General features: G+C 40.7%; 2 protein-coding genes and 1 long non-coding RNA gene across 3 annotated transcripts in view; 2 read left to right on the plus strand and 1 right to left on the minus strand.

Moving 5' to 3' along the window:
• Positions 1-7,618, plus strand: part of POLR2B (RNA polymerase II subunit B) — a 42,952-nt gene extending 35,334 nt beyond the window's left edge. Inside the window, exons 18-25 of the mRNA XM_024579802.4 lie at positions 317-411; positions 1,466-1,716; positions 1,797-1,886; positions 2,132-2,239; positions 3,086-3,199; positions 3,617-3,777; positions 6,395-6,590; positions 7,354-7,618. Coding sequence (XP_024435570.1) covers positions 317-411; positions 1,466-1,716; positions 1,797-1,886; positions 2,132-2,239; positions 3,086-3,199; positions 3,617-3,777; positions 6,395-6,590; positions 7,354-7,443 — 1,105 coding nt within the window. The 3' untranslated portion in view covers positions 7,444-7,618. The remainder of the gene's footprint in view (positions 1-316; positions 412-1,465; positions 1,717-1,796; positions 1,887-2,131; positions 2,240-3,085; positions 3,200-3,616; positions 3,778-6,394; positions 6,591-7,353) is intronic.
• The window catches only part of IGFBP7 (insulin like growth factor binding protein 7), a 69,881-nt gene continuing 52,678 nt past the window's right edge, over positions 7,533-24,735 (minus strand). Inside the window, exons 2-5 of the mRNA XM_024578362.4 lie at positions 18,435-18,544; positions 10,192-10,308; positions 9,444-9,570; positions 7,533-7,798 (exon numbers count right to left, since the gene is read on the minus strand). Of these exons, the coding sequence (XP_024434130.2) occupies positions 7,779-7,798; positions 9,444-9,570; positions 10,192-10,308; positions 18,435-18,544 (374 nt within the window). The 3' untranslated portion in view covers positions 7,533-7,778. The remainder of the gene's footprint in view (positions 7,799-9,443; positions 9,571-10,191; positions 10,309-18,434; positions 18,545-24,735) is intronic.
• On the plus strand, positions 10,304-18,203 carry LOC128780770 (uncharacterized). The gene is made up of 4 exons (XR_008426776.2): positions 10,304-10,669; positions 11,155-11,197; positions 15,714-15,807; positions 17,373-18,203. It is a non-coding gene; the product is annotated as an uncharacterized lncRNA (long non-coding RNA).

The following is a 24,735-nucleotide window of genomic DNA, read 5'->3' on the forward strand; positions in this document are numbered from 1 at the left end:
ATCCCGGGTGACCATCTCTGAGGGTAGTAAAGGGAGGATTCTCATTTTGGGTAGGAGGGTGGACTCAGTGACATTAGGTCCTTCCTGTTCTCACATATAATTTCAGTTGTGTTAAGGTTATGGGTCAAATGCCACATGTGTGGCCCATGTAATACCACTGAGGACTTAATTGTGACCCTTAACACAGTTAACTCTTACCCTAAATTCATGATTTAAATTATTTCCCAAATACCAACTAAGTAAAAATGATTGGTATGTTCTAAGTCCTTTTACTAGAGGAAAATAGAAGTTACCTTCAGAACCATGTGTTTTTTAGGTCTGTTTTCTATCGATCATACAAAGAACAGGAGTCTAAAAAAGGATTTGATCAAGAAGAAGTTTTTGAGAAGCCTACACGTGAAACATGCCAGGGTAAGTGATAACAACATTTAAATTATGGAATTCATACTTAACTTACCATGGTTTTCCTAATTAATTTTTCTGGGTTTTGTGTCTCCCCCTCTTTTTTTCCTGCTATGTAGGAGTATGGTTTTGTGTCATTTTTAGAGGTCATATTTAAGAAAATATGTGTGTTTAACAAAAGTTTTTGTACCTGGGAGTGGGCTTAGTACAAGTTCTTCTATCCTGGTAGATTCTGCTTTGAGGAGGGTGTTTGCAAATCAGAGAGGTCACGTAATTTCATGGGATGCACCTCAGCTTCATTCTCACTTGTGCGGTGTACGTCCTGTCCCTTAGTTTATGTATTTGCACGGGGACTCCCTCCCTCCTTCACATCGTGCTGTGACCGTATTTGTCTAGTCACAGTATTTGTGTACATTTACCAAATAAATGATAAGGTACCTGACATTTTTTGTATCTTCTAAAAAACCTCAAACTTATTTCTAGTAGTTATTATTTTCATAGACACTTAGAAAGTATGTATACAGTAGAATGGATGGAATGTTCCAGGGAAGCAGGGTATCTCTGTTTCAGTTTTGACTTCCAGTAGTATGGCATGAAGCAAAATGTGTTTTGTTCCCTAGGCAACTTCCTATTTCCTCACTTACCTGGGCTGGTTCTGTGCAGTAGAGAATTTCTGTCCAGCAGAGTTAAGATTACATAAGACAAAATTCAGAATGGCTGTGGGTGGATGTGTGAGAGGGCATAGGCACTTTCTCATGTAAGGTGGAGATCTGAAGATGGCAACACACCTACTCAGAGTCGGCCGGCACATGGAGACTAATTTTCCAGTGCTCAGTCCAGAGCTTTTTATGGCGTTCAGAATAACTTGTAATATTTGGAGTAAGGGCAGTCTAGTATTACTGCACATAGGGTCATGGTGTGTTATAGATTCCTGTGAGCTTCTCTGACTTGGAATTGATTTATGTATTTGGTTTTTAATCTTTAGGGGGGATTATGTGACATTTTAAATACTTTCCTATGTGGTAGTGCCGTTTCAGAAAATTTCACGTCTCTTTCCTCGTAGGTATGAGGCATGCCATTTATGACAAGCTGGACGATGATGGCTTGATAGCTCCTGGGGTTCGTGTGTCAGGAGATGATGTTATTATAGGCAAAACAGTCACCTTGCCTGAAAATGAGGATGAACTGGAGAGCACCAATAGACGCTACACCAAGAGAGACTGCAGCACTTTCCTCAGAACTAGTGAGACAGGCATTGTGGATCAGGTTATGGTGACCCTCAACCAGGAAGGGTATAAATTTTGTAAGATAAGGGTGAGTATAGCTTTGTCTTACCACTGTTTATAGAAAATAAACCAGACCGACTTAACTAACTTACTTTTGTATGAATTCAGGTACGGTCTGTTAGAATCCCACAGATTGGAGACAAATTTGCCAGTCGACATGGTCAGAAGGGTACTTGTGGTATTCAGTATAGACAAGAGGTAAGTTTTTTTCTAATCTCCCTCACTCCTAACCCAGTTTTGTTGAATATTTTATTAGATCAAAATTTGCTTTAACTTTAGAGTCCAAAGGTGGTAAAGGCTTGACATTTAATTTTAGTGTTGAATAAGTATATGAACATACTATACTGAACCGAATTTAGGACATAGAAAAACTTAGATGAGGGGGGACCTGGTTCCATAGCTGAGATTTAAGTTTAAGTTTCTTTTTAAAAATTTCTTTATAGGATATGCCTTTCACCTGTGAAGGTATCACCCCTGACATCATCATAAATCCACATGCCATCCCCTCTCGTATGACTATTGGTCACTTGATCGAATGTCTTCAAGGGAAGGTAGGAGGTTTTCTTTAACAATATGGGTTCCAAGCTGATGTTCCTTCCAGAATGATAGGTGGTTTTTCTCATGTTTGAGCCAGGAAAAAGCTAATGGAAAAAGCTAGTATGATACTTTCCTGCTTCTAAATTGGTTAGCATTCTGCCTTTTTTCCCCTCCAAAATTTGCAGTTATGGCCAAGTTAAAATTTTTATAAAATTTAATACATCCAACCTACACATATACAGAGGTAGGCAAAAGTAGTTTTATAGTTGTGCATATGGAAAATAATAAAATCATTAATAAATGATACAAGAATAAACTTTTGTGTACTCACGATTGTAAACCAATTGTAAACCACCTCTGTATAAGTTGGTTATACTTTTGTTTTTTTGTATAGATAAAGTGTTAATTCATTGGTGGTTAATTAATTGTCAGCTTAATTTTATTAGTCGTGTGTGCATTTTTCATTGGAGGTTTTCTATTTTTAAGTGTCTTAAGGTACAATGGCTGCAGCCCAACAGTTGGATGACTTATTTTTAGGGCATTAAAATGTTGTTTTTCTTGAGCCATAGGAAGTATTTGGGAGTCTCCTTTGTAACTGTTCCTATGGATAGCTTCCTATTTCAAGTGTTATAGTTGAGTTTTTATTTTTTAGGTAAACTTAGTTATAAATACTATGTTAATAATTAGTTATAAATACTGTGTTAATAAAGTGAACCTTATTATAGCTTTTCATAATAGATTTTTTATGTTCAAAATCTTTCCTTTTCTGGAAAGGATTTTTAATCAAATATATTGTTGATACAGATTTCTAAGGGGTGAATGAAGGAAGCATCCTTTTAAAGACTACTTTTTTTTAAAAGGTGTCAGCTAACAAGGGTGAAATTGGTGATGCCACTCCTTTTAACGACGCTGTTAATGTGCAGAAGATTTCTAACCTGTTATCTGATTATGGCTACCATCTCCGAGGAAATGAGGTACGCTTGCTTTTACATTTACCAATGTTGCTTACATTTGTTATGTGTATTCTTTTTTCTGTGTGTGTACTTTCATTCTTAAGAAATTAACCCTTTTGTTGAGGTATGACATATAATTCAAATATGTATATAAATCACAAATGTAGAGCTTGGGGAAGTTGCACAGAACTTGCATGTGTTACTGGCTCCAGACCCCGAAAATTAAGTTACCAGAACTCTTTTATGCCAAGACCTACTCTCGTGTCCCCTCCAGTAACTCCCTCCCCCCTCCAAGGTAACCACTTTCTTGACTTTTAACAGTATAGATTAGTTTTGTGTGTTTTGACTTTTAATAAGAATACAATAATAAAATATATGCACATACATTCTTTGAACTTGTTTAGTATTTTTGAGTCTGTGCTTCAAAATCTGTTTCAGGTCCTGTACAATGGATTCACTGGCAGAAAAATCACATCACAAATTTTCATTGGCCCCACTTATTACCAGCGTTTGAAGCATATGGTGGATGACAAGATTCATTCTCGTGCTAGGGGACCTATTCAGATTCTTAACAGACAACCCATGGAGGGCAGATCCCGGTAAGAGAACTGCACTGTTGTCATTGTTATTATTAATTAGCTTTTTGTTCTTTGATGAAAAATGTGAAACACAGAAAAATCGAGACGATGGTATAATGAACCTCCATGTTCATGTCACCCCACTTCAGTAATTATGAACTCAAGGCATTGTCACCAACCACTGGTTATTTTTAAGCACAGTCCAAACATACAATTTCTTTTGTAAATAATTCATCAAATATTTATAAAAGAGTGGTTCTCAAATTTCTTGATTCCAGGACCCCAAAGAGCTTTTGTTGAAGAATTAAATCTATATTTAAGTGCATGAGGATAATTGTCCTCATGTACATGGATATGTGGTTGGACGAGGGAAAAATATTTTAATAACGTTTTCAGGCAATTGTGGATATATTTCTTTGGATGCTACACCAAAATGACAACTTGTAGTTTCTCATAGGTTAGTAGTAATGTAGGGTCTGAAATCATATTAAGTGAATTTTTATATTTATTATATTAAAATTTGTCAACCTGTTTTTGCACTTTCAATGTATCTTTAACGCATACATGATTTTGTAGCATCATTGTTGGTCATTTGGAAAATATTGGTTCACTGAGTTATGCAGATTTTTAAATGTTGACATATTTCATTATACCAAAAAAGAATTCACATTTGTGAATATCACCACTGAGGTCATCAGAACAGTCTTGAAGTATTGGGAAACACCAAGCCCATAGTGTTGGATAGAGGTTTTCTCAAATTCTAATTTTTGATCGAAAACTCAAATTTCTAATCATTTTCAGAAAATACTTAAAATTGTTTTCTGGAAGTAAAAGGCTCACATTGTTCCTTTTCAGAAAATATTCCACCATATAAGTCTGAATTATTATAATTTGGTGTTATCATTGGTGGATTAATATGACTGGAGTCAGCCTTTTTTTTAAGTAGAAAAGGTATTCCATGGTCAAAGTGGCTAGTTCAAGTGCTTTTCTTCTAGACAGTCCTATTCAGTATTCAACAGAAGTACTTTATGAGAACTTCCCATTTTGTCATAAAATATTAAAAAGATGGGTATTCAAGGGTCAAGTTTTAATAAAACTAATCGTTTTTACTGCTTCATTACTGACGTTCTTAAGTAAAATTTAAGTAAAATTCTTAAGTTTCCTCCTTCACTCACAGTAGCAAACAAGACAGCTAGTAATGTTTGGTTGCACTGCCTCGATGTGTGCTCAGGTGCCAGCAGTTGTTACTCAGTTACTTTGCAACCATCTGTGTGCAGTGTCAGCAGAGTGAAAGAGGCGGATGTGGTGTTAGTATTATTGTAAAAATAGTTTTCACATTCATGGGGTCCACAGACTTTTAAAACCTTTGCTTTAAAAGATTAGAATATTAAAAAAGAAAACCAAAACACTAACCGCAGTAGCTCCTTAATATTATTAAATATGCAGTGTTCAAATTCACCTATTCCTTACATAATTTTTAAAAATATTTGTTGGTTTCAATCAGAATACAAATAAGATCTACACTTTGGAGTTGATACCTCTAAGCTTTTTAAATCTATAGGCTGCTCTGAAACTTTTTTTCCTTGCAGTTTTTTTGTTGAAGAAATTGGATTGTTTATCCTGGAGGGTTTCTCCCATCCAGATTTTGCTGTCTAGATTGCATTCCTGTGCAGTCTGGATCTTCGCATTCATGGGCTGTGTGTTCCTGTTTTCCTTGTGATTAGCTAGTCACTTCTAGAGCCTTGATGAGATCATGGGATTGTGTTCAGTAATGCTCCATAGGTGGTTGTATACTTGCAATACCTGGTTGACTCTTGATTTTAGCAGCTATTAATTAATGATCGTTACCTAAAGCCCTTAATTAGATAGGGATTGCAAACCAATGAGATTTTAATTTTGTTATTCCTTTTTCATTTATTAGCTAGAATACTTTTATAGAAGAGAAACTTGGTGTCATCAACTGGTTACCTGGTGGCATAGTTCACATAGTAAAGGCAGATAAATGCTTCATTCTCTGCCTTTATTGTCCAGTTCATGAATTGGTTGTCTAGCATCCTTCGAAGTTGACAAATGATTTATTTTTTGGTAATAACATTAGAAACTCAACTGATTTTATGTTTTTGTGTATTGAGAATGTTAAGAAAGCCATCTCCATTCACGTGCCTGGCCATCTGAAGGCGTGTTGTATTTCTCTTCCACTCTGGGGAAACCTGTTGTTGTTCACTTATTCTTCCCACTACTTTTGCCAGCATGCATTTATTATTGCAGGCTTGATTGCCTGGGACACTCATTCATGGAGAAGCTATTTTATTTAGATCAAATTTTGTTATTCATTTTTGAGCATAGAGTTGAATTCTAATAATTTGAATTAACAGAAGACTCTACTCTGTACTTCATTGTATTTTATGAGGAAAATTATATGCTGTACGTGAGGATCTAATGTGTTTACTCTGGTGACCTTCTAATGCACATCAATAATTGGTAGATTTCACCTCTCCCCACCATGTAGAGAGAATGCTGGGGTATACAAATTAGACTCTACTTCCCCATTACTGATATCCTTCTTTACCTTTGCCATTAGTGAAGGTGGTGTTGACATAGAAAAATACAAAGTAATCTGTTGTTTTTCCCCTAACAGTGATGGTGGCCTGCGTTTTGGAGAGATGGAACGAGATTGTCAGATTGCCCATGGGGCAGCCCAGTTCTTAAGGGAAAGGTTGTTCGAGGCATCAGATCCCTATCAGGTTCACGTTTGCAATCTCTGTGGAATAATGGCGATCGCCAACACCAGGACGCATACGTATGAATGCAGGGGCTGTCGAAATAAAACCCAGGTGTGTATAGACTTTCGTGGAGGTTGATTTTAGTTCAGGGTGTAACCATGTTGGTCTCATCACCCACGCAGATTTAGTGTGGTGGAACAGATTGGCATTTTCACAATTTCGAATAGCACGCCTCTGTAAGATACCTAGTTTTAAATGAAAAAAACAAAATTAGATATTTTAAAAACCAGTTTAAATTTTACTGTGGTAATGTCTCTAAGCTGTTCATCTTTTGGAAAAGGACTTGTAGAAGGAATTTTATTTTTTATTTTTTTTATCATTTATTTTATTTTTCAATTACATTTTAATGCTATTTTTTTTAATTATTGTTCAGGTACAGTTAAAAAACCTATTGCTTAAGAAAGGTGAATATAGTCTTGGCTGGTGTGGCTCAGTGGATTCAGTGCTGGCCTGTGAACCAAAGGGTCGCTGGTTCAATTCCTAGTCAGGGCACATGCCTGGGTTGCAGGCCACGTCTCCAGTAGGGGGTGCACAAGAGGCAACCACACATTGATGTTTCTCTCCTGCCTTCCCCTCTGTCTAAAATTAATAAATAAAATCTTTTTAAAAAAGGGTGAATATAAATGGTCTGGCAGAAAGGGTGAAACACTAAAACCTATTAAGAGAAAGGACCAATGAAGGCCAGCTTTGTAGGATTTATCTTCCTACTTATATATTCGTCGTTTCCAGTACCAAGTCTTTACCTCTTTCTGGGGTAGGGAAGTAGGCTTATTTCAGTACAACTTTGCTAATTACTTCTTTTTTTTTCTTTCAGATTTCTTTGGTGCGAATGCCTTATGCGTGCAAACTGTTGTTTCAGGAGCTTATGTCTATGAGTATTGCACCTCGAATGATGAGTGTTTAACTCTTTTAAAAGATTCACAATAAGATACTTTTAAATATCTTTTGTGTCTTGTTTTTATGAAATGGCTTTAAAAATAACTATGAGCTACATTGTGAGAAAAAGCATTTTATTTGTTTTGTTTGATGATATGCATGCTTTTCTTCTGTAAATAGATAATAAATTTTTGTAGATAATCTTGATGTGTTATCTTTATTTTGTATTTCACTATGTAAAACCAGTGAATATAAGTAAGGTGTTAGTGGACTGGATGAAAAGAAACTGATTATTAGGCAAGAACAGGTGTTGTAGTTATCCATGATTACTTTTAGCTGTGCAGGGTAATATATTCTTCAGGTTTATAGCTTGGCACCTTCACCTGTTTAAAAGAAAGATGAAAAAGTTAGTTACATGTATTACATGGTTGACTTTCTGATTTTTAGCTATTTTAGTGTTTCCAAGTAAATGATATTAAAATGTGGGGATAAAGGATATACTGTATACATGACTTGGGGGAGTCTTCTTTGGAGATTGAGCTATATACCATTTTAGATGTGGAAGGTGATTTTGTTGAACTGGTCTGTGTCTAAGAATGGACCTTATGGAACTGGCAGAGCACATTTCACAGACAAGCAAGTTGAGATCCAGAGAGGCTAAGAACTCCTTTGTCATCCGGCTTTCCTCGAACACTTAAAGTGGCATAATTACTGGCAGAGCTGAGGCTCACACACATGACTCTTAGCTATTGCTCTGTTTCATCTCCTGGCTTTACACATCTTGGCTGAAGAGAATCTGATGAAACATCTTTACTTGATATTTCTTCTTTGATACCACAGCTGAGTGGTCCACATACAGGAATGGTTTGACAAATGCTGACAGTAAATTTTGTTCTTATTTTTGGCTTAAGGGCAAGCCCATCCAGACATCATCCTAATAGAACTATATACTGTAAACATAAAGCTGTGTTCTTCTGACACCACCAGGATGGGTGCTTATGAGGAAGCTTTTGAGAGTGGAGGGTGGGTACAGGCAGAACAGAGTTGGGTATTTGCCAGTGTACTGTCCTTTTTGGCTTTTATAAAAAGCTCAAGGTGGAGGACCCACAGTTGTTTCCTTTTAAATGGGAGTTTAATAATCACAACGCCAAGGAAAAATGCCATGTAGACAGATAGAAAGTTATGGGAAATACTGGGTTGGCCAAAAAGTCTGTATGGTTTTATCTGTAAAATAAAAGACACATTTTTCATTTTCACCGATAACTTTATTGATTTGGACATTTTGAGTATGTTGGCTATCTCCCACGTAGTATAATGTTGATTCTCAATGTCTCAATTGATCGCTGTCAACTTCAGCTGGTCTACCGGAGCATGGAGCATTGTCCAGCGAGAAATCTCCAGCACAAAACTTAGTGAACCACTTTTGACGCATTCAGTCAGCCACAGCACTTTCTCCATACGCATTCAGTCAGCCACAGCACTTTCTCCATACACTGCACAAATCTTTTTTTGCATTTCAGTTGCGTTTTTACCTTTCTTGAAATAATAAAGCATAATATGCCTAAAATGTTGCATATTTTCTTTCCATCCTCAATATTAACATGGCTACACAAAAGTCCACCAATTCTGATTTTTTTTTTTAATGAATGCTGATATGACAGCTATCACAGTACAATAACAAAATTGTTTTGAAGTTAAAGACAACTAAGCACTCCTAGAGTGATCTTACAGAAAAGATCAAATGAACTTTTTGGCCAACCCAATATAAGCCATTCCAGTCGAGTTTGAGTTTTTGTCTCTAGCATAAGATAAGGTGAAAGCATCTAAGTCATAATAGCATTCCATCAACTGTCTGAAGGGACTTTTAGAGCTATACACTCCACATTTTGATTACATACTTAATGCCCTGTGGATTCCTAAGTTACAGGATTTCATTAAGAGCTATGTTTGATAACTTCAAATTGGTTCTGTTCTTTATTAAGCAAAAGCACTAGTCATTTTTAAGTGGTTGTGAGATTTATTACCTACCTTTTTTCACTGGTATTTCATGTAAGCTATTAACCACTGTAATTTTTGCTGATGCTGAAGCCTGTCCTTGGGAATTGGAGGCATGGCACTCATACTCTCCTGCGTCCTCCTTACTGAGAGGGGATAACTGTGGAAGAAAGAGGATCATTAGTGCCTCTGTGCTGCTCCTCTCTTTTTCTAGTGGATTCAGTTAAGTCATTATTTTGTAATTTTCCTAAGATGACCAGGGAATTCACAGCAAAGATAGTGCTAGAAATAGTGCAAGTCCTGTGCTAGGAGAATCATATAGCTACCATATTTGGTCTGCTGGGAAGATGGGTACTCTAGTTGTGTACAACTTTTGGTCACTTTGTAAAGGTTAAAAACTGGAGAGGTGCATGTATCAGCTTGAGGAAAACCAGGATAGGGTTTATGATCGAAGTACTATCCATGAGCATTCAGGGCTATCAAAGATCAAGTAAAAGAAAGTACCTAGTAATAGTTGACTAAAGTAATTAATGGCTTGGATCATTTAGTTGGCTGTGAGAATTTTGCTTTGAACTCTTAGGAAAAAAAAAATTGTAGTTCTTGTTTATTTGTTGGTCAGTTCCAAAACATCCAATAAATCTCTGCTGTGTTTTTAGTTTCCTTTCAAAGTGGAGCAGCAGCACCTTGTAAGTACCTTCAGCCTGGTGTGCATGAGGCATCTTCTTCAGGTCCGCTGAATCTAATCCCAACAAAGAAATCTGTGCCAACTCTTGGTACTCACCAGCACCCAGCCAGTTACTTCATGCTTTTCTGGGCCTCCTCTGGTCTGAATGGCCAAGTTGTCCCGGTCACCAGGCAAGAGTTCTATCCTCTGAAATCCATCATCATCCCTTTTTACCTGCAAAAAAGGGGGGGAATAGTCACCGTGTTCTCTGCACTGCATCGTGAGCTTGGAAGTGGCCACATTTCTGTAATTGCACAAGGGGTACATCAAACTTTAAATTAAAACTAGCAATTTTCACATTCCCCTTTCCTGAATACTTACAAAAAATACAGATCTATTCCTGTCAGTTTCCCTCTAAGCTTACATGTTTTAAATTAATGTATTTTTTTTTGCATGGTTTAGGAATACATGTCATACTCTCCTGCCACTGGCTACCACCATTCACTCATGCCCTTGGAAATTGTCCTCAGTGCTGGGCCTTTTCTTGCTCGCCCAGGTGTATCTGACTTTGACAAACTGTGTCACCCAGTGCTAGGTAGGTTGGATGCTTGGGATCTTGTGTACCCAGATCCAGAGTTCTTCCTTCAACATGCTCATCAGTGAAAATTAGGTTGAGTCCATGGCCAATATCAACCCTTTGCTCTGAGGGTGAAGGGTTCATCAAATATTTACTGCAGTTCTGAGAACAAAACATGCCTGTCAAATACTTGCCTCTGTCATTGTTCTCATGACCAAACTTGCTGCCTACCCTGGTACATCTCATCATGAGATGCGGGGTGGGTAAAGAAAATTGTTTCCGTGATTTTAGGCCAATAGTGAATACTGTCCTAACTTTCCCCGTCATTTAAAAAGGCAAACTGTGCTCATTATATAAACTTCAGAAAATACACAAAAATTCACAATAAAATTTTCTTGTAACCCCTCCATGAATACAACTTTAGCATAAGTTTTAGAAGTGGAATTGAATCACAGAGGATAAATATATTTTAAGCCTTGTTATAATGATGTTTTTTTTTAAAGGATACATGAAGTGATGTTGATTCCATCCCAGTTTCTTTAAAAGGTAAGCAGATGATTACTGATACTACCTTTGTAATTAGAAAAAAGTTACAATTCCAAACAGGCAGTTCCCTTTTCATTTTCTTTTATGATGAAGCAAATCTTGAGTTAAAAAAGGCCAGACCATAGTATATACATTTTTTTGACACTCTGCATCAGTGTTGGCCATCCTACGTGTAACCCCACTCTCACCACATGGTGTTACTAAGCCGTTGTCCCAGCTTCAGACCCACTCTATTTTCTCTGCTTTCTGATGCCAGGGCTGAGACTCTGAAAACCATGCAGAATCTAGGCCAACTCGTACTCTGTAAAAAATATCTAGTATTACTGATTTGGAATGCCTGGTTGTTGCCGCTGTGCTTTTCTGCCCTAGGGTTTCCCCACATTGTCACTAATAGAGAAAACCTGGTATCTTTGTGTTTTTCTCACGCATGTTGTAAGACAAAACTCAGTTTCCCCCATTGCTGGCAGAAATGGTTTATGCTAGTGCTGATTTTTGAAATAGTTATTTAAAAATGGTTTCTAATGTGTAAGTATTCATTAGATTCAATGACTAAAGTAATACATCTTTGGTCTTCATTCACTGAGTTCAGGATTGTTTAAGGGTCCGTGTGTGAGCAAAGCAGGAAAACACTGCAGCATCACCGTCCTGCATCTGAGCAACCGGGCCTTGCTCCTCAGGTCACACAGCTCTTTGTGAAGAGCTTTTGGGGCCAATTAACCTAACCTGCTATGCACAGAGATTGTTCTCATCAACTGTTTTGATTGGAAAATGAATACTCACACTTAACAGAAGTCATTTTAATATATTGTAAAAAGTTAATACACTATGTAAAAAATACAGAAAAAAGTGTCAACAATTTTTCCATGGCAAATACCTGCTTGTGGAAGGGGAGTGCTTTGTTTGTTTGTTTTACAAGATGAAGGTGGAGAAAAGCGGCTTCTAGGGTGATTATACAAATATGCAACTGGCTGGAAGTGCCTCAAAGCCTCAACTTGAGAAATCTGTAGCACAGAAAAAACTTCCTAGTAGTGACCACTCACCATAAAGGACCAGTCGGGGAGAGAGTCAGAGGGAGACCAGGAAGTCATTTCAGGCCCCTCGGTTTGTATTTTAGCTGCAACAAAATCTTCCTGAACCCTGCTATTGCAGATAAGCAAATAGTAAGAAAAAGAAAAGTGCCATAAACACTGGTGGCAAAACTGGGTAGCCACCTGCAAAAGAATGAAAGTGGACCACTGTCTTATACACTGTCACCATATACAAACATTAACTCAAAATGGAATGAACATGAATGTAAGACCTGAGACCAAAAGACTCCTAGAAGGAAAAACATAGGCAGTAAGCTCTTTGGCATCAGTCTTGGTGATGATTTTCTGGATCTGACTCAAAGCAAAGGTGACAGAAGCTAAAATAAACAAGTTGGACTACATCAAACTAAAGAGTTTCTGACCGGCAAAGGAGACCGTGTGCAAAATGAAAAGGCAACCCACTGAATGGGAGAGCTGGCAAATTTCATACGAAGTTAGTATCCAAAATATATAAAGAACTCATACGATTCAACAGCATACACACACAAAAATCAGATTAAGAAGTGGGCCAAGGATCTGAACAGACAGTTTTCCAAAGAAGACAGATGTCCAACAGATGTATGAAAAGATGTTCAACATCATTAATCATCAGAGAAATGCGAATCAAAGCCACAAGGAGTTATCTCACACCTGGCAGAATGGCTGTCGTCAAAAAGATGAGATTAGTAAGCGTTGGCGAGGATGTGGAGGAAAGCGGACCGTTGCCCACTGTTGGGAATGTAAATTGGTGCAGCTATCATGAAATACAGTATGGAGGCTCCTCAAAAAATTAAAAATAGAACTAGCACATAATCCAGCAATTCCAGTTGTGGGTACTTACCTGCGAGAGTCAAAATCACCATCTTGAAAAGATGCCCGCACCCTCATATTCATTGCAACATTGATTGTAACAGCCAAGACGTGGCAATAACCTAAGTGTGCATCGGCAGATAAATGGACGAAGACAGTGTGGTATAAATACATATAGGGGAATATTATTTAGCCATAAGAAGAAAATCGTGCTATTTGCAACAACATGGATGGACCTTGAGGGCACTACACTAAGTGAAATAAGTCAGAGAAAGACAAATGTATGATCTCAGTTATATGTAGAATCTAAAACACAAGAACAAAAACAAAAGCAAAACAACCCCCAAGTGCACAGGTATAGAGAACAGATTGGTGGTTGCCAGAGATGGGGGGTATGGGGTAAAGAAATGAATGAAGGAGGTCAAAAGGTACGAGCTTGCAGTTATAAATAAGTCATGAGTATGTAATGTACAGCACAGTGACTAATTAATACTGTGTTGAATGTTTGAAAGTTGCTAAGGAAGATCTTAAAAGTTCTCATTGCAAGAAAAGTTTTTTTTGTAACTACCTCAAGGGACAGATATTAACTAGACAGAGTGTGGTGATTTCACCATGTATACAAATATCAATTATATTGTAGACCTGAAACTAACATAATGTTATATGTTAATTATACTTCAAATCATTTTTTTTTAAAGTGCCAGTGATTACAGAAGCAGGATGGCTTAGTTTGATTCCTACAGGTTAATGCATTTTAAGGGTTTACTAAATTTCATGGAAACTTTAAAGGACATTTATACAGCCCAGAACATATTTTTTAGAAATTTTATTTATTGATTTTAGAGAGGGGAAGAGAGGGGAAAGAGGGAGGGTGGTTGAGGGGGGGTGGGAAAGAGAGAAACATTGATTTGTTGTTCCACTTATTTATGCATTCATTAGTTGACCCCTGTATGTGTACAGACCAGGGATCGAACCCACAATCTTGGTGTGTCAGGTTGACGCTCTAACCAATGAAGCTACCCCGCCAGGGCCCAGAACGTATTTGTTGTGCCTTTATGGTAAAGTTTCAGAAGAGTTTATGATGAAATAGAATTGTGTCTCTTAACACTTTCAGATCCCTAGTCACTGTAAACAAATAAAAGATAAAATGACTGCCTAGGAAAAAATATTTATAATTCGGGAGAAAGGGTCCATATCTTTAATGTACAAAGCCACAGACTGATAACAAGAAACAATCCAATAGAAAAATGGATAAAGGATATAAACAGGCAATTTATAAGAGAGAAAGTCCAAATATGAAAAGTCCTTCTGAATGTAGTCAAGGAAATAAAAGCAATAATGTGATGGTACTTCTACCCATCTTTAACACAAACTAAAAGGAGAGGATGCAGGGACATGGACCCCCACACTGCTGGGAGATGTGGACTGCTCCAGTCCCGGTGGAAAGTAATCTGCAATGTCTATGAAACTAAAATCTTTTGACCTGCTCATGGAACTTTTGGGGAAATCTATCCTTTAGGGGAAAAAAAGGAAAAAATTTTGTATATGTACTTAGATGTTTAGGGTAGCATTGTTTAATGATTATGGTACACTCATACTTGGAATATTATGTAGTTATTGGAAGCAGACCTGTAGGGGTGGCCATGAAGCATTTATCGAGCAAAACAAGTTTCAGAGTAATACGGACACTGTATTCTCACCTCACTCCGCATACAAAGGGCATTTACTTGTATATGTTTGGACATAAAGGTATGAAAGATACAAACCAGGGCAGTTCACATTGGTAATTTCGGGGGAGAGGTTATAAACTCTTTCTTCATCTTTGGATAGTTTCTCCTTATTATCATTAGATCTTACTGTGTATTTGTAATTAAAAAAAGGAATATTCTTAGAAGTCGTAAAAGCCCACATCTGAAGAAATGTTCAGGCATGAAAAAAAAAAACTGAATAGGGAACTTCTCCACCTCAGAAACATCCAAGTGTTTGGCAGGGAGGAATTTTGGGTGTTTTACCTTCCCTGTAAGCATCGCCTGTGGCTTATTAGGGTTTATGAAAATACGGATATTTCAGTTCATTTTCCCATTTCAAAACATTGCCCTTGGAATATTAATAGGCGAGGAGTTTGCTGGAAAAGCATGGGACTTGTTAACACCACGAGACAACTCCTGGTCAGGAACGCACAGACCACTCACCAGGCTGGACACCCAGAGGAAGTGTTGCTGCAGCCCTGAAGCGTCTCAGGGAGAAGGCTTGTTCTGTTTGTTCTGGGGCTGCCAAGAGTCCTTGAGTACGGAAGACATGCCATCTTCTCTGAACCTCTGTCTAACAAGCAGGGATTCTAACACTCCTGTCTGAAAAGCAGTTCTGTGCTTAAACTGGGGTTGGACATCGTGTGAACTTCCAAGTCTGTATTTTTAACAGTTTGATTACAAGGGGAATGGGGAGAAAACAAATGTCCTGTTTAATTATTTAAGTCATGACTTTTAAAAGTGTTTTGACGTGGCCCATAGTAAGAAATATATTTTGCATTGTGATGTGGAATATACAAAAGAAAAGTTCCAGGAAATGATACCCTTACTAAATGTGATGCCTTAAGATATTTTCTGTCCCATTTTTAAAAAGATTTTGCTTATTTTTAGACAGAGGGGAAAGGAGGAAGAAGAGAGAAAGAGAAACATCAATGTGTGGTTGCCTCTTGCATGCCCTCCACTGGGGACCTGGCCTGCAACCCAGGTATGTGCCCTGACTGGGAATCAAACCAGTGACCCTTTGGTTCGCAGGCGGTGCTCAGTCCACTGAGCCACACCAGCCAGGGCTTATTTTTAATGAAAATGCTGGTTGTGATCCCTGCATTACATTCAGGACTCACTAATGGGTTGTGATCTGCAGGTTGAAAAAACTGCTTCATATCATGAATGTGGCAAATTAGGTTATGAAGGTGGAGGAAAATCAACAGAGCCTAGAGGCTGGGTTTTTGCTTATTTCTGGCAAGTATGTAGAACATTATTTTTTTCCTGTCCCTCCTCCCCCAAGTCCTTTCCTTTACCCCCATCCCCTTCCCAGTTGACAAGCCCCAGGGAAGCCCATGGGACCTGCCCCAAGCAATTCAAGAAGCCTAAGGGAAAAGATTCCCCAGGCAGATTGATTTCCCTGGTATTTTTGTCCGTTAGCTGGGATGGGGCAGAGACGGGGCCAAATAAATTATTCTTGGCCAGATTCATCAGTGAAGTCACAGGCCGGGGGACACTGGGTCACCCTGGCTTCTCACTGCGTAATCCCTAGAGCGCTGCAACAGAGCTCTGTATGGATGATCTTTGCAGATGTTCTTCCACCGCCTCTTAGGGCTCGCCCACCCCGCTCCAACCAATAGCTTCCAAATAAACAGTGAGGATCCTCAGCAGCTTTCGCCAGAGGCCGGGAGGTACATGCCTACTGGCTGTGTTTTTGCTCTTCATGGCTCCTCGCTCCCCTTTAAAAAATAGCTTATTGAGGTGAGATTTTACTGTTTTATTTAACAGAAATTCCAGCTGTAAAGAATAGTGGTAGAGCTGGTGCTGTCTCTAACCACCTCCACCCCCAGGCATTTTCAGGAAAAACCCTGCATTCACTCCCACCAGAGGGCCCCATGGGGCGATTCATCCTTCTGGCCACGTGGGGGCGCCAGAGGTCGGCAGGTGATCAGTGGGAATTTTACAATGCCCTAGATAGAGTGGAAAGAAATTTCCTCTGGGGTCATTAATCTGTGGTTATGTGAAACTGGAACTGCCAGTGACAATATCGCCTACAGTGTATAGGAAGCTTTCTGAGGTGGAAGTAAAAAAAAGTGGAAGCAGAGTCAACAGCAAAGAACCTGACCACACTTACCCGGATCAGGCTGCCCTTGAGGCTGGAATCATCACCCGCTCCACCCCCACATTTCCCTTACTGCCCCCGCCCCTTTTTTTTTCTAAACTAATTTGAAGTGAGTTTCTCCAACTTGCAACAAAAAGAGTTCTGGTGCCAAAGTCCTTCCCAGAGCTCCAGAAGTTGCTCCTCTGGTCAGACACCAAGCAAACAAAATAACCAAGAGACCATGTCCATCTTCGAGCGCGCTGGGGAAGTAAGCCTGCACAGAGAAGTATGTGGCTATGCCTTTTTACTTTAACGGATTTCCTTTTTGTTAGCTCGAGTCTGATGATATTAACTCAACAGGATTGTTGTAGCATCCAAACGAGTCAAAATGTATAAAAAGGGAAAAATAAAATAATGTACAGTACAATCATTATTATTTGACCCAGCAAATGTTTTCCCTTCTACAGACATGCTGAGACTGTGCTGACCTTCGAGTGTGAAGACAGTGATACAAGATAATGCCACTCGAAAGGAAGCATTTCCGGGAATAGCACCTAACAAACAGTGCTAACGATGCATCTGACACCAAGCCGAGTGATTTTACCTGCTTTACTTCATGTAAGCTTTACAAGAATTACATGCTACTTTCACCATGGAGAGGAGGAAGCCGAGACCTAGAGCGGTGGTTCTCAGTGTAGGTAATTTTCCCCTAGGGGACATTTGGCAGCGCCTGGAATCGTGTTTGATGGTCACAACTGGGAGGGGTGGCTACTAGCAGCTAATGGGTAGAGACCAGGGATGCTGCTAAACATCTTACAGGGCGCAGCAAAGAATTGTCTGCCTCAAAATGTCAACAGTGCTGAGGCCATGAAACCCTGGCTTAGAGAGAACTCAGCCAACCAGGCTAAGAAACTTGCATTTTTTTATTCTTTTTTTTTTTTTAATACTCACCTGAGGATATGTTTATTGATTTTAGAGAGAGAGGAAAGGGGAGAGAGAGAGAGAGAAATATTGATGTGAGAGAGAAGCATTGATCTGTTGCCTCCCGTACACGTACCGACTGGGATCCAAACCCACAACCTAGGTATGTGCCCTGACTGGCAATCAAACCCACAGCCTTGTGGTGCACGGGATGGTGCTTCAACCAACTGAGCCACCTGGCTAGGGCATTAACCACTATTCTTAAATCCAGTGCTTAACCTTCCGATGGGGACACACACACACACACACGCCCACGTATGCACACGCTCCTCACACACATTGAAGCACATGCATGCTCACACATACACACACGTACACGCTCAGAGGGTGGGTCTGGGTGTTCGGCATTACAGACCTCCAGTTCCTAGGGCTCCCTGTAAACTCACTGGCTGGGTCTCGGGGAGGTAGGTGGAAGACTGCCAAAAGGCTTCAGCTTTGAGGAGGAGCAGGCACTGGGACAGGCTGAGGATTTTAGGTTAGACCACCCTTGGGCAGAAAGAGAGGAGCTTGTCAGTCTAGGATGTCTTTCTGAAATCTGTGTCACTGACCTTGTTCCAGATGAGGACAGGGGTTGGGATTCCGATGACCTCACAGCTCAAGTACACCTTGGCACCAGTGACATTCCAGATGTCCTTGGGGGGGGTCACAATGGAAGGGCCTACAAGAGAGGGCACAAAGACAAACATGTTTTTTTAAAGGCTTTAATGTCAGTCAGCATGATAGGAAATGAATACTCGATTATGTTTATGAGGCCGTCCCCTCAGTGGATTGTCTGAAGCGAATTTCAAAGACCAGATGGGCTTCCTCCTGCCACCAGCACGACTTTAAGCTGTGCTTCGAGAATGCACACATTGAGACAAAAACGGTAATTAGGAAGAAAAGTGTATTGTTTATAAGATTTTCTTCTCTCGTGAATCATGCTTAAAGGAGTTTGAATTTACCAGCTGTTTTTTATTATCTGGGTCTTTTCAATTAATATAAAATCTTAGTTCCAAAATGTTCATGTTTTCCTCTTCTGTTGACCAGTATTTTTATTTGGGGGGGGATGACGTACAACCACTCCTTGAGTAATCAACAAAACGAACCTAAGCAGTTATATGAAAACGCACTGAGTGCCCTGAAAAGACGGTAGTCCCTGTCTTCAGAAGCTTAGGATTGGAGATTGATGAGTCAGGGGTGATAAAGCAGGGATGGTAACTATCATCAGAGAGATCGGCATGAAGTGTGTGTGACCTGGGAGACTGGAAGGAGACACTTTTGAACAGAAGAGGCCTGGGTGTCAAGGAAGAAGGTGGAAAGAAGGGTCTTTCTTCCCAGCACGAGTTGGGGGACACAGTGGGTAAAGGAGAAGCAGTGACAGGTCTGCTGTGTGTGACCAGGGCCCCCAAGGAGAGGGCTCTTCCCCAGAATTCTCAGTGTCCAGGTCCCTGACAGTGGGCACTGGCAAGTGGGGGCATCTGTCAAAGCATTGTCTGAATAGAGTCACTGGTATGGGACCAGCCAGGGAGCCCAGTGACACTTCCCTGTCCCTTCAATTCTGGAACATAGGCCTTCTCTATCATACCCCCTCCAGTAAGAAGGTCCTTAGCACCAACATAAACGATACACATCCTTTTTTAAAAAAAATAAAAGATTTTATTTATTTTTATAGAGAAGGAAAGGGAGGGAGAAAGAGAAGGAGAGAAACTTTCCTGTCACTGGGGACCTGGCCTGCAACCCAAGCATGTGCCCTGACTGGGAATCAATCTTGCGACCCTTTGGTTCGCAGGCCAGCACTCAGTTCACTGAGCCATACTAGCCTAGCCAGGGCAGATATGCATCCTTTTTGTTACTAAAGAGGTCCCGGGGTTGGCAAACTATGGCCTGTGGGCCGCCTGTGTCCATGTGGCTTGTGAGTGGTATTTGCATTTATAAGTGGTTGTAAAAAATTAAAAGAAAATTTCATAATGTGAAAAATTTAAGAACTTCATGTTTCAGTAACCATAAAATAAAGTTTTATTGGAACACAGCCATGCCCCGAGAGGAGCATGGTGGTGAAGACTATATGGCCCAAAGTATTTTCTATTTGTCTCTACCAGAAGTGCAGATCCCTGCTCCGATCAGCTGAGAAGCAGCCGATACTGAGATAAGGCATTATGGGAGGGTCTCCGGACTTCAGTGTGTTACACATCACCCAGAGCAGATGCAAGTGCACCCAGGGCGTGATTTCTGCTCCAGCTCTGAAATGCAGCCCTTTGGAAGCCGACAGATGCTGAAAGATTGGTACTTGCTTAGTGCTCTTTCCTGTTCAGGTGCCAGCTCCCCAGCATCTGCAGCAGAAGAGACAAGGATACCTACTTTTTAATAGGTGGAAATTAGAATTTTACTTCTGCTAATTCTGAATGCCAGGTTTCAGGCACCAGGGACCTTCAGAGAGACCGCGGACAGCCCACAGAGGAGGGGATTGGAGCTGGGAGCTGGGTCCCTGCTCTGTGTGACACTGCAGTACTCCAGAACCAACCCTGGCCTCAGGCTCAGTTCTCAGGCTCAGTGCTATTTCTTGAATGAATGAGTTAAGTCTTCCCTCTGAACTGCAGCTCTCCCCTGCCTCGGGGCTCCAGCCGCAAGTCTGACTGCAGGGTCATCCTGCATCAGAGTCCTGGGAAAAGGACAATCTCGCCTTTAGGCCTGGAAAGTTTTCTCACATAATCAGCATTCAAGGGACATGAAGTCTCCCCTCTTGCAACAGGCTATTTCCAGCACACCATTAACTTCTTGAAACAGAAAGGAAATGATCCTACCATGTAAGATTTTTCCCACTCATCTAAAGGATTAGAAGCTGATTTTTGAAAAGTCCCTGGGGCATTTTATTTTTCTTTCCTGTGCAAGAATGTGCAAAACAATCAAAGTTTTGAAAGCTCTAAATGTATTTGGCGCTCCCCTCCCTGCACACCTAAAGAGGAAGCTCTGTCCTGGCTGGGGGTCTGGACTCCTCTGTGGTGAACGTGGATGTGGTGAGCACGAGGTGCTGTGTTTGTGTGTGTTGCTGGCTCTGTCTCAAATGCTTCCTCGTCTGGCTGCACCGACCCAGGACCGCGCAAAGGGCTGCGCTGGGCCTCGCCCCATCGCAGGCTTCCTCCAGGGCCCTGGGACCGCAAGACCTTGGACACCACACCACCGGATCTGGCTGGACTTTGAACTACTTTCACTCACCTCTCTGAGGCCCCCCTGTGGCTTTGCCCTCCTCCCCACACTGGACTTAGCAGGCTGACATCAAAGCTCAGGGGATCTCAAGGGACTGTCTGGGAAGAATACGCCAGTCTTCAGATATTTGCAGGGGCTCAGGAACAAAGCTCACCTACCGAAACCTCACGGGAACGTGAGGCGTTTTCACTGTGAGGGCTCCGAGTGCCTCCGCCTGGCAACCCGCCGCTGAGTTTAACTCGCACCCATCTGCCCGCAGTCAGAACAGGGAGCGGGTCGTTCCGCTGTGTCAGGGGCAGATTCTGGGGTGCACGGGGGATTCCTACCTGGTTTTCTGTCAAGACGTGCTATGGGTTTGTCCCACAGCATAATTTAAAAACTAAGATATTCTTAGTTTTAATATAGTCCAATTGAGCACGATCAAGTTTTCTTTTATAATTAGTGTGTTTTGTGTCCTGGTAAAGACAGTTTTGCCCAGCCCAAGTCTGTAAAGATCTGTTTTCTTCTATCAGCTTTATGGTTTCACTTTTCACATTTTAGATTGTGGTCCATCTTTAATTAATTTTTGTGTATGCTATGAAGTAGAGGTCAAAGTTCACCTGCTTCCCCCAAACGACATCCACTTGCCTTGGCATCACTTGTTGAAAAGACCATCTTTTCCCTGCTGAACTGTAACGATGACTCTGTGGTAATCCATTAGCCATCCACGTGGGAGCCTACTCGTGGGTTTCTCGGTTTTGTCCCATGGATCTGGTGTCTGTCCTTGACCAACAACCACAGTATAATTTAGAAGTAATTGTATTATAACTGAAGCACCGAGTAGAGGGCAGATCCATTATTTCCATCTCCCTCCAATCCTTTCCTTATTTCAGGAAGTAGAACATATAAGGAGGAGCAAGAGTTCTTTAACAAATGTGAACCCTAAAACGCTTTCAATGAGATCCACCACCAGGGGTTCAAAGGTTAGGACAAGTTATACTATAGGTTTCTCCTCCTCTTTCCCAACCCTGGGAATACATGTAATACTTTAGGCTAATGAGCTGAGTCAGTATTTGGTCCATTCTAAAAATATAAATGATCTTGTCAGTTCTGCCATCAGGCTATCCCGGGAATTCCACCGGATTTCCGAGCAACGTCAGTCTGCATTACTCACTGACTCCTGTTGAGTTGATGGATGGAGGGGCCGAGGAGGGGCCGTTCGCACCAGTTTGCTGCACGTCATTTACAAAAACCCACGGCTATTTCAGAAGTCCTTGAACAGTGTTGGATGCAGTAACAGTATCGAAACTGCAAAGTGCTAACGCTTGATATGTGGTCTCTTGCAAAGGAAAGTCAGATCAATAATTAGATATACTCAAGTGACCAGCCAAACTTCTTGAGTAGTTGGAGGCCGGGCTGGCTTCAACCTGACTTCCCGGTTGGAAGAGTCCACAGGTTTCAGATTCTTCCTGTTTACTTTGTTCAGTGCTGGTACCCATCGGATCATGTACTTACTAAACTCTGCCTGGTGAATTGCCCCTCACTGGGCTGGAAATTGGAAATTGCCTCAGAAGATAAAGACGGAATGGAGAAATGCTTGATGAAGGCATAAAACAGCGGCTTTACAGAAAGATGAGTGATGGTTCACCGTGAGAAAGAGGAAGGAATGGTGACCCGCAGAGATAGCGAGTGGACAAGCCTTGCATGGAAGGGACGGAGGGCGAAAATATGTGGGGCTGACAGGACGGCAGATCCAACAACCCCACCCTCCCCTGCCCCACATTCCCTGATAAGCAGCTTCCCTGCACACAGTCACTGCAAATTGCACGTCTGTCCTGCAGCTCAGGTCCACCTCAGCACAGTGCTCAGCAAAATGCCTCTTTCCCAAGTAACTCCTAAATCTCTCCATGGTGCCTTCTTTCCAAGAACACCAAAGCGGATCCAGAATTTATTTCTGTTTTTAAGAATAAAGGACCTTTTAGTCTACTCTGAGCTCATTTTCTGGCAGAAAGCTCAAAATCAGCCCTGGAGACCAGGCCAAGGTTAACAACAGCATGCCATCTAAATCATGCTTGGTGTTTGGATTCCGCTTAAAGCAAGTCACAGAATATGTAAATGTACAGGGACAAAGGGCAAGATAGGTTCACTTATTTATTTATTTCCATTGTTTTGGTAAGGACTCCAGGCTGCTCACACACACCTGTCTGGCAAACATCCTGTGTATAGAATTAAATGACTGCCACTACCTTTCTCCACCCCTTCCCCACCCTGGGCAACTCCAGGCAGCAACCAAGCTGCCTGCAGTGCTGCCTGGTGGCTGGTGGAGACTGTCTACCCCATGCTTTCCCCGCCTCAAACCCACCCATGTCTTTATGTCTCAGAGGACTGTACCCAAACCAGGCTACTCCATTTCCTTTCTTACCTTTCTTGACTGTTCTCAGTCAATCTCTTCTGATTTTCTCAGCTCTTTAAGTTCATTTCTTGATCTCTTATTTATAACTTTTGCCAGTAACCTTAGATGGTGTCTCTTTGTTTGTTTGTTTATCATTATAATTTTTCCTTTTTATTGAATTTATTGGGGTGACTTTGGTTAACAAAATTATACAAGATTCAGGGACACAATTCCACAACCCATCATCTGTACACTGTATTGTGAGTTCACCCCCCAAATCAAGTCTCCTTCCATCACGGATGGTGTCTTTTTAAAAATCATTCCTTGAAAAGAAAGAGGAAGAAAAAAGGAGAGAGGAAGTAGAAGAGATGGAGGAAAAAGAAAAAAGTGAAAAGAAAGACAGCCAGATCCCAAATGAAGTTGTAGCAAGGAAGAAGAAAGTTGTAAATTTGAAAGAAAAACTAAAATTCAATTTAATGAAACAGTGTCACCCTAAAAGTACCTAGAAGGAGTTAGGTGTCTCCCGAAGACACGCCACATATCCGTGTCCTCCTCCTTAGCCCTTTTCATCAGGTTCTAGATAAATGACCCACTGACTAGCAGGTCACTTGAGGAAAATTTGATGATAATCTTGAAATAACAGTGTTCTGTGAAATCACTAAAGCTATAGAAAAGGAGGAATTATGGGTGGATGGATTTGCTTATTTATTTTTAATTAAATTTATTCGGGTGACATTTGTTAATGTGGGTGAATGGATTTAAATCTGGAAAATTTTGACTTGGTTCTGAAGAAGCTAAGGACAGTTCTCACAAAATACACAAATGTCATGAGAAGAAGACCCTGAAACAGCATTAACTTTGAATCTGGCCAGCAATTCATCCAAGCTGCTTTTTCATAACGTTGTAGTAAAGAAAACAGAGTTAAAACTTACCATCCTATAAAAAGCATGGGGATAATGTAAAAGAAGTATGTGAACAATTTCCTTTTCTCCTTCAGAGCACAAAGCACTCCCCAGACGTGACCTAAGATGTCCTTACCATGTTACCATGAGCAAGAAAGCACTCTTGGGGACGGAAAACTTGGCTCTGGAATTTTGCCTGCCTTTTATAGCCCAGAGACCTTGAACAACCCACTTACCTATTTTTACAGAAGAGGAAACCAGAGCGGGTCTGAGAATCTCTTTGGGCACGGAAGTGAGGGATGTTCACTTCTGTGCCCACAGAGATTCTCAGACCTGCTCAGAAGTGAATGAATGTGTCTGAGAGCACAGTCACGGGGCACCTTTGACCTCCAT

The sequence above is a fragment of the Desmodus rotundus genome, chromosome 4 (assembly GCF_022682495.2).
Source record: "Desmodus rotundus isolate HL8 chromosome 4, HLdesRot8A.1, whole genome shotgun sequence".
Classification (NCBI taxonomy): domain Eukaryota; kingdom Metazoa; phylum Chordata; class Mammalia; order Chiroptera; family Phyllostomidae; genus Desmodus; species Desmodus rotundus.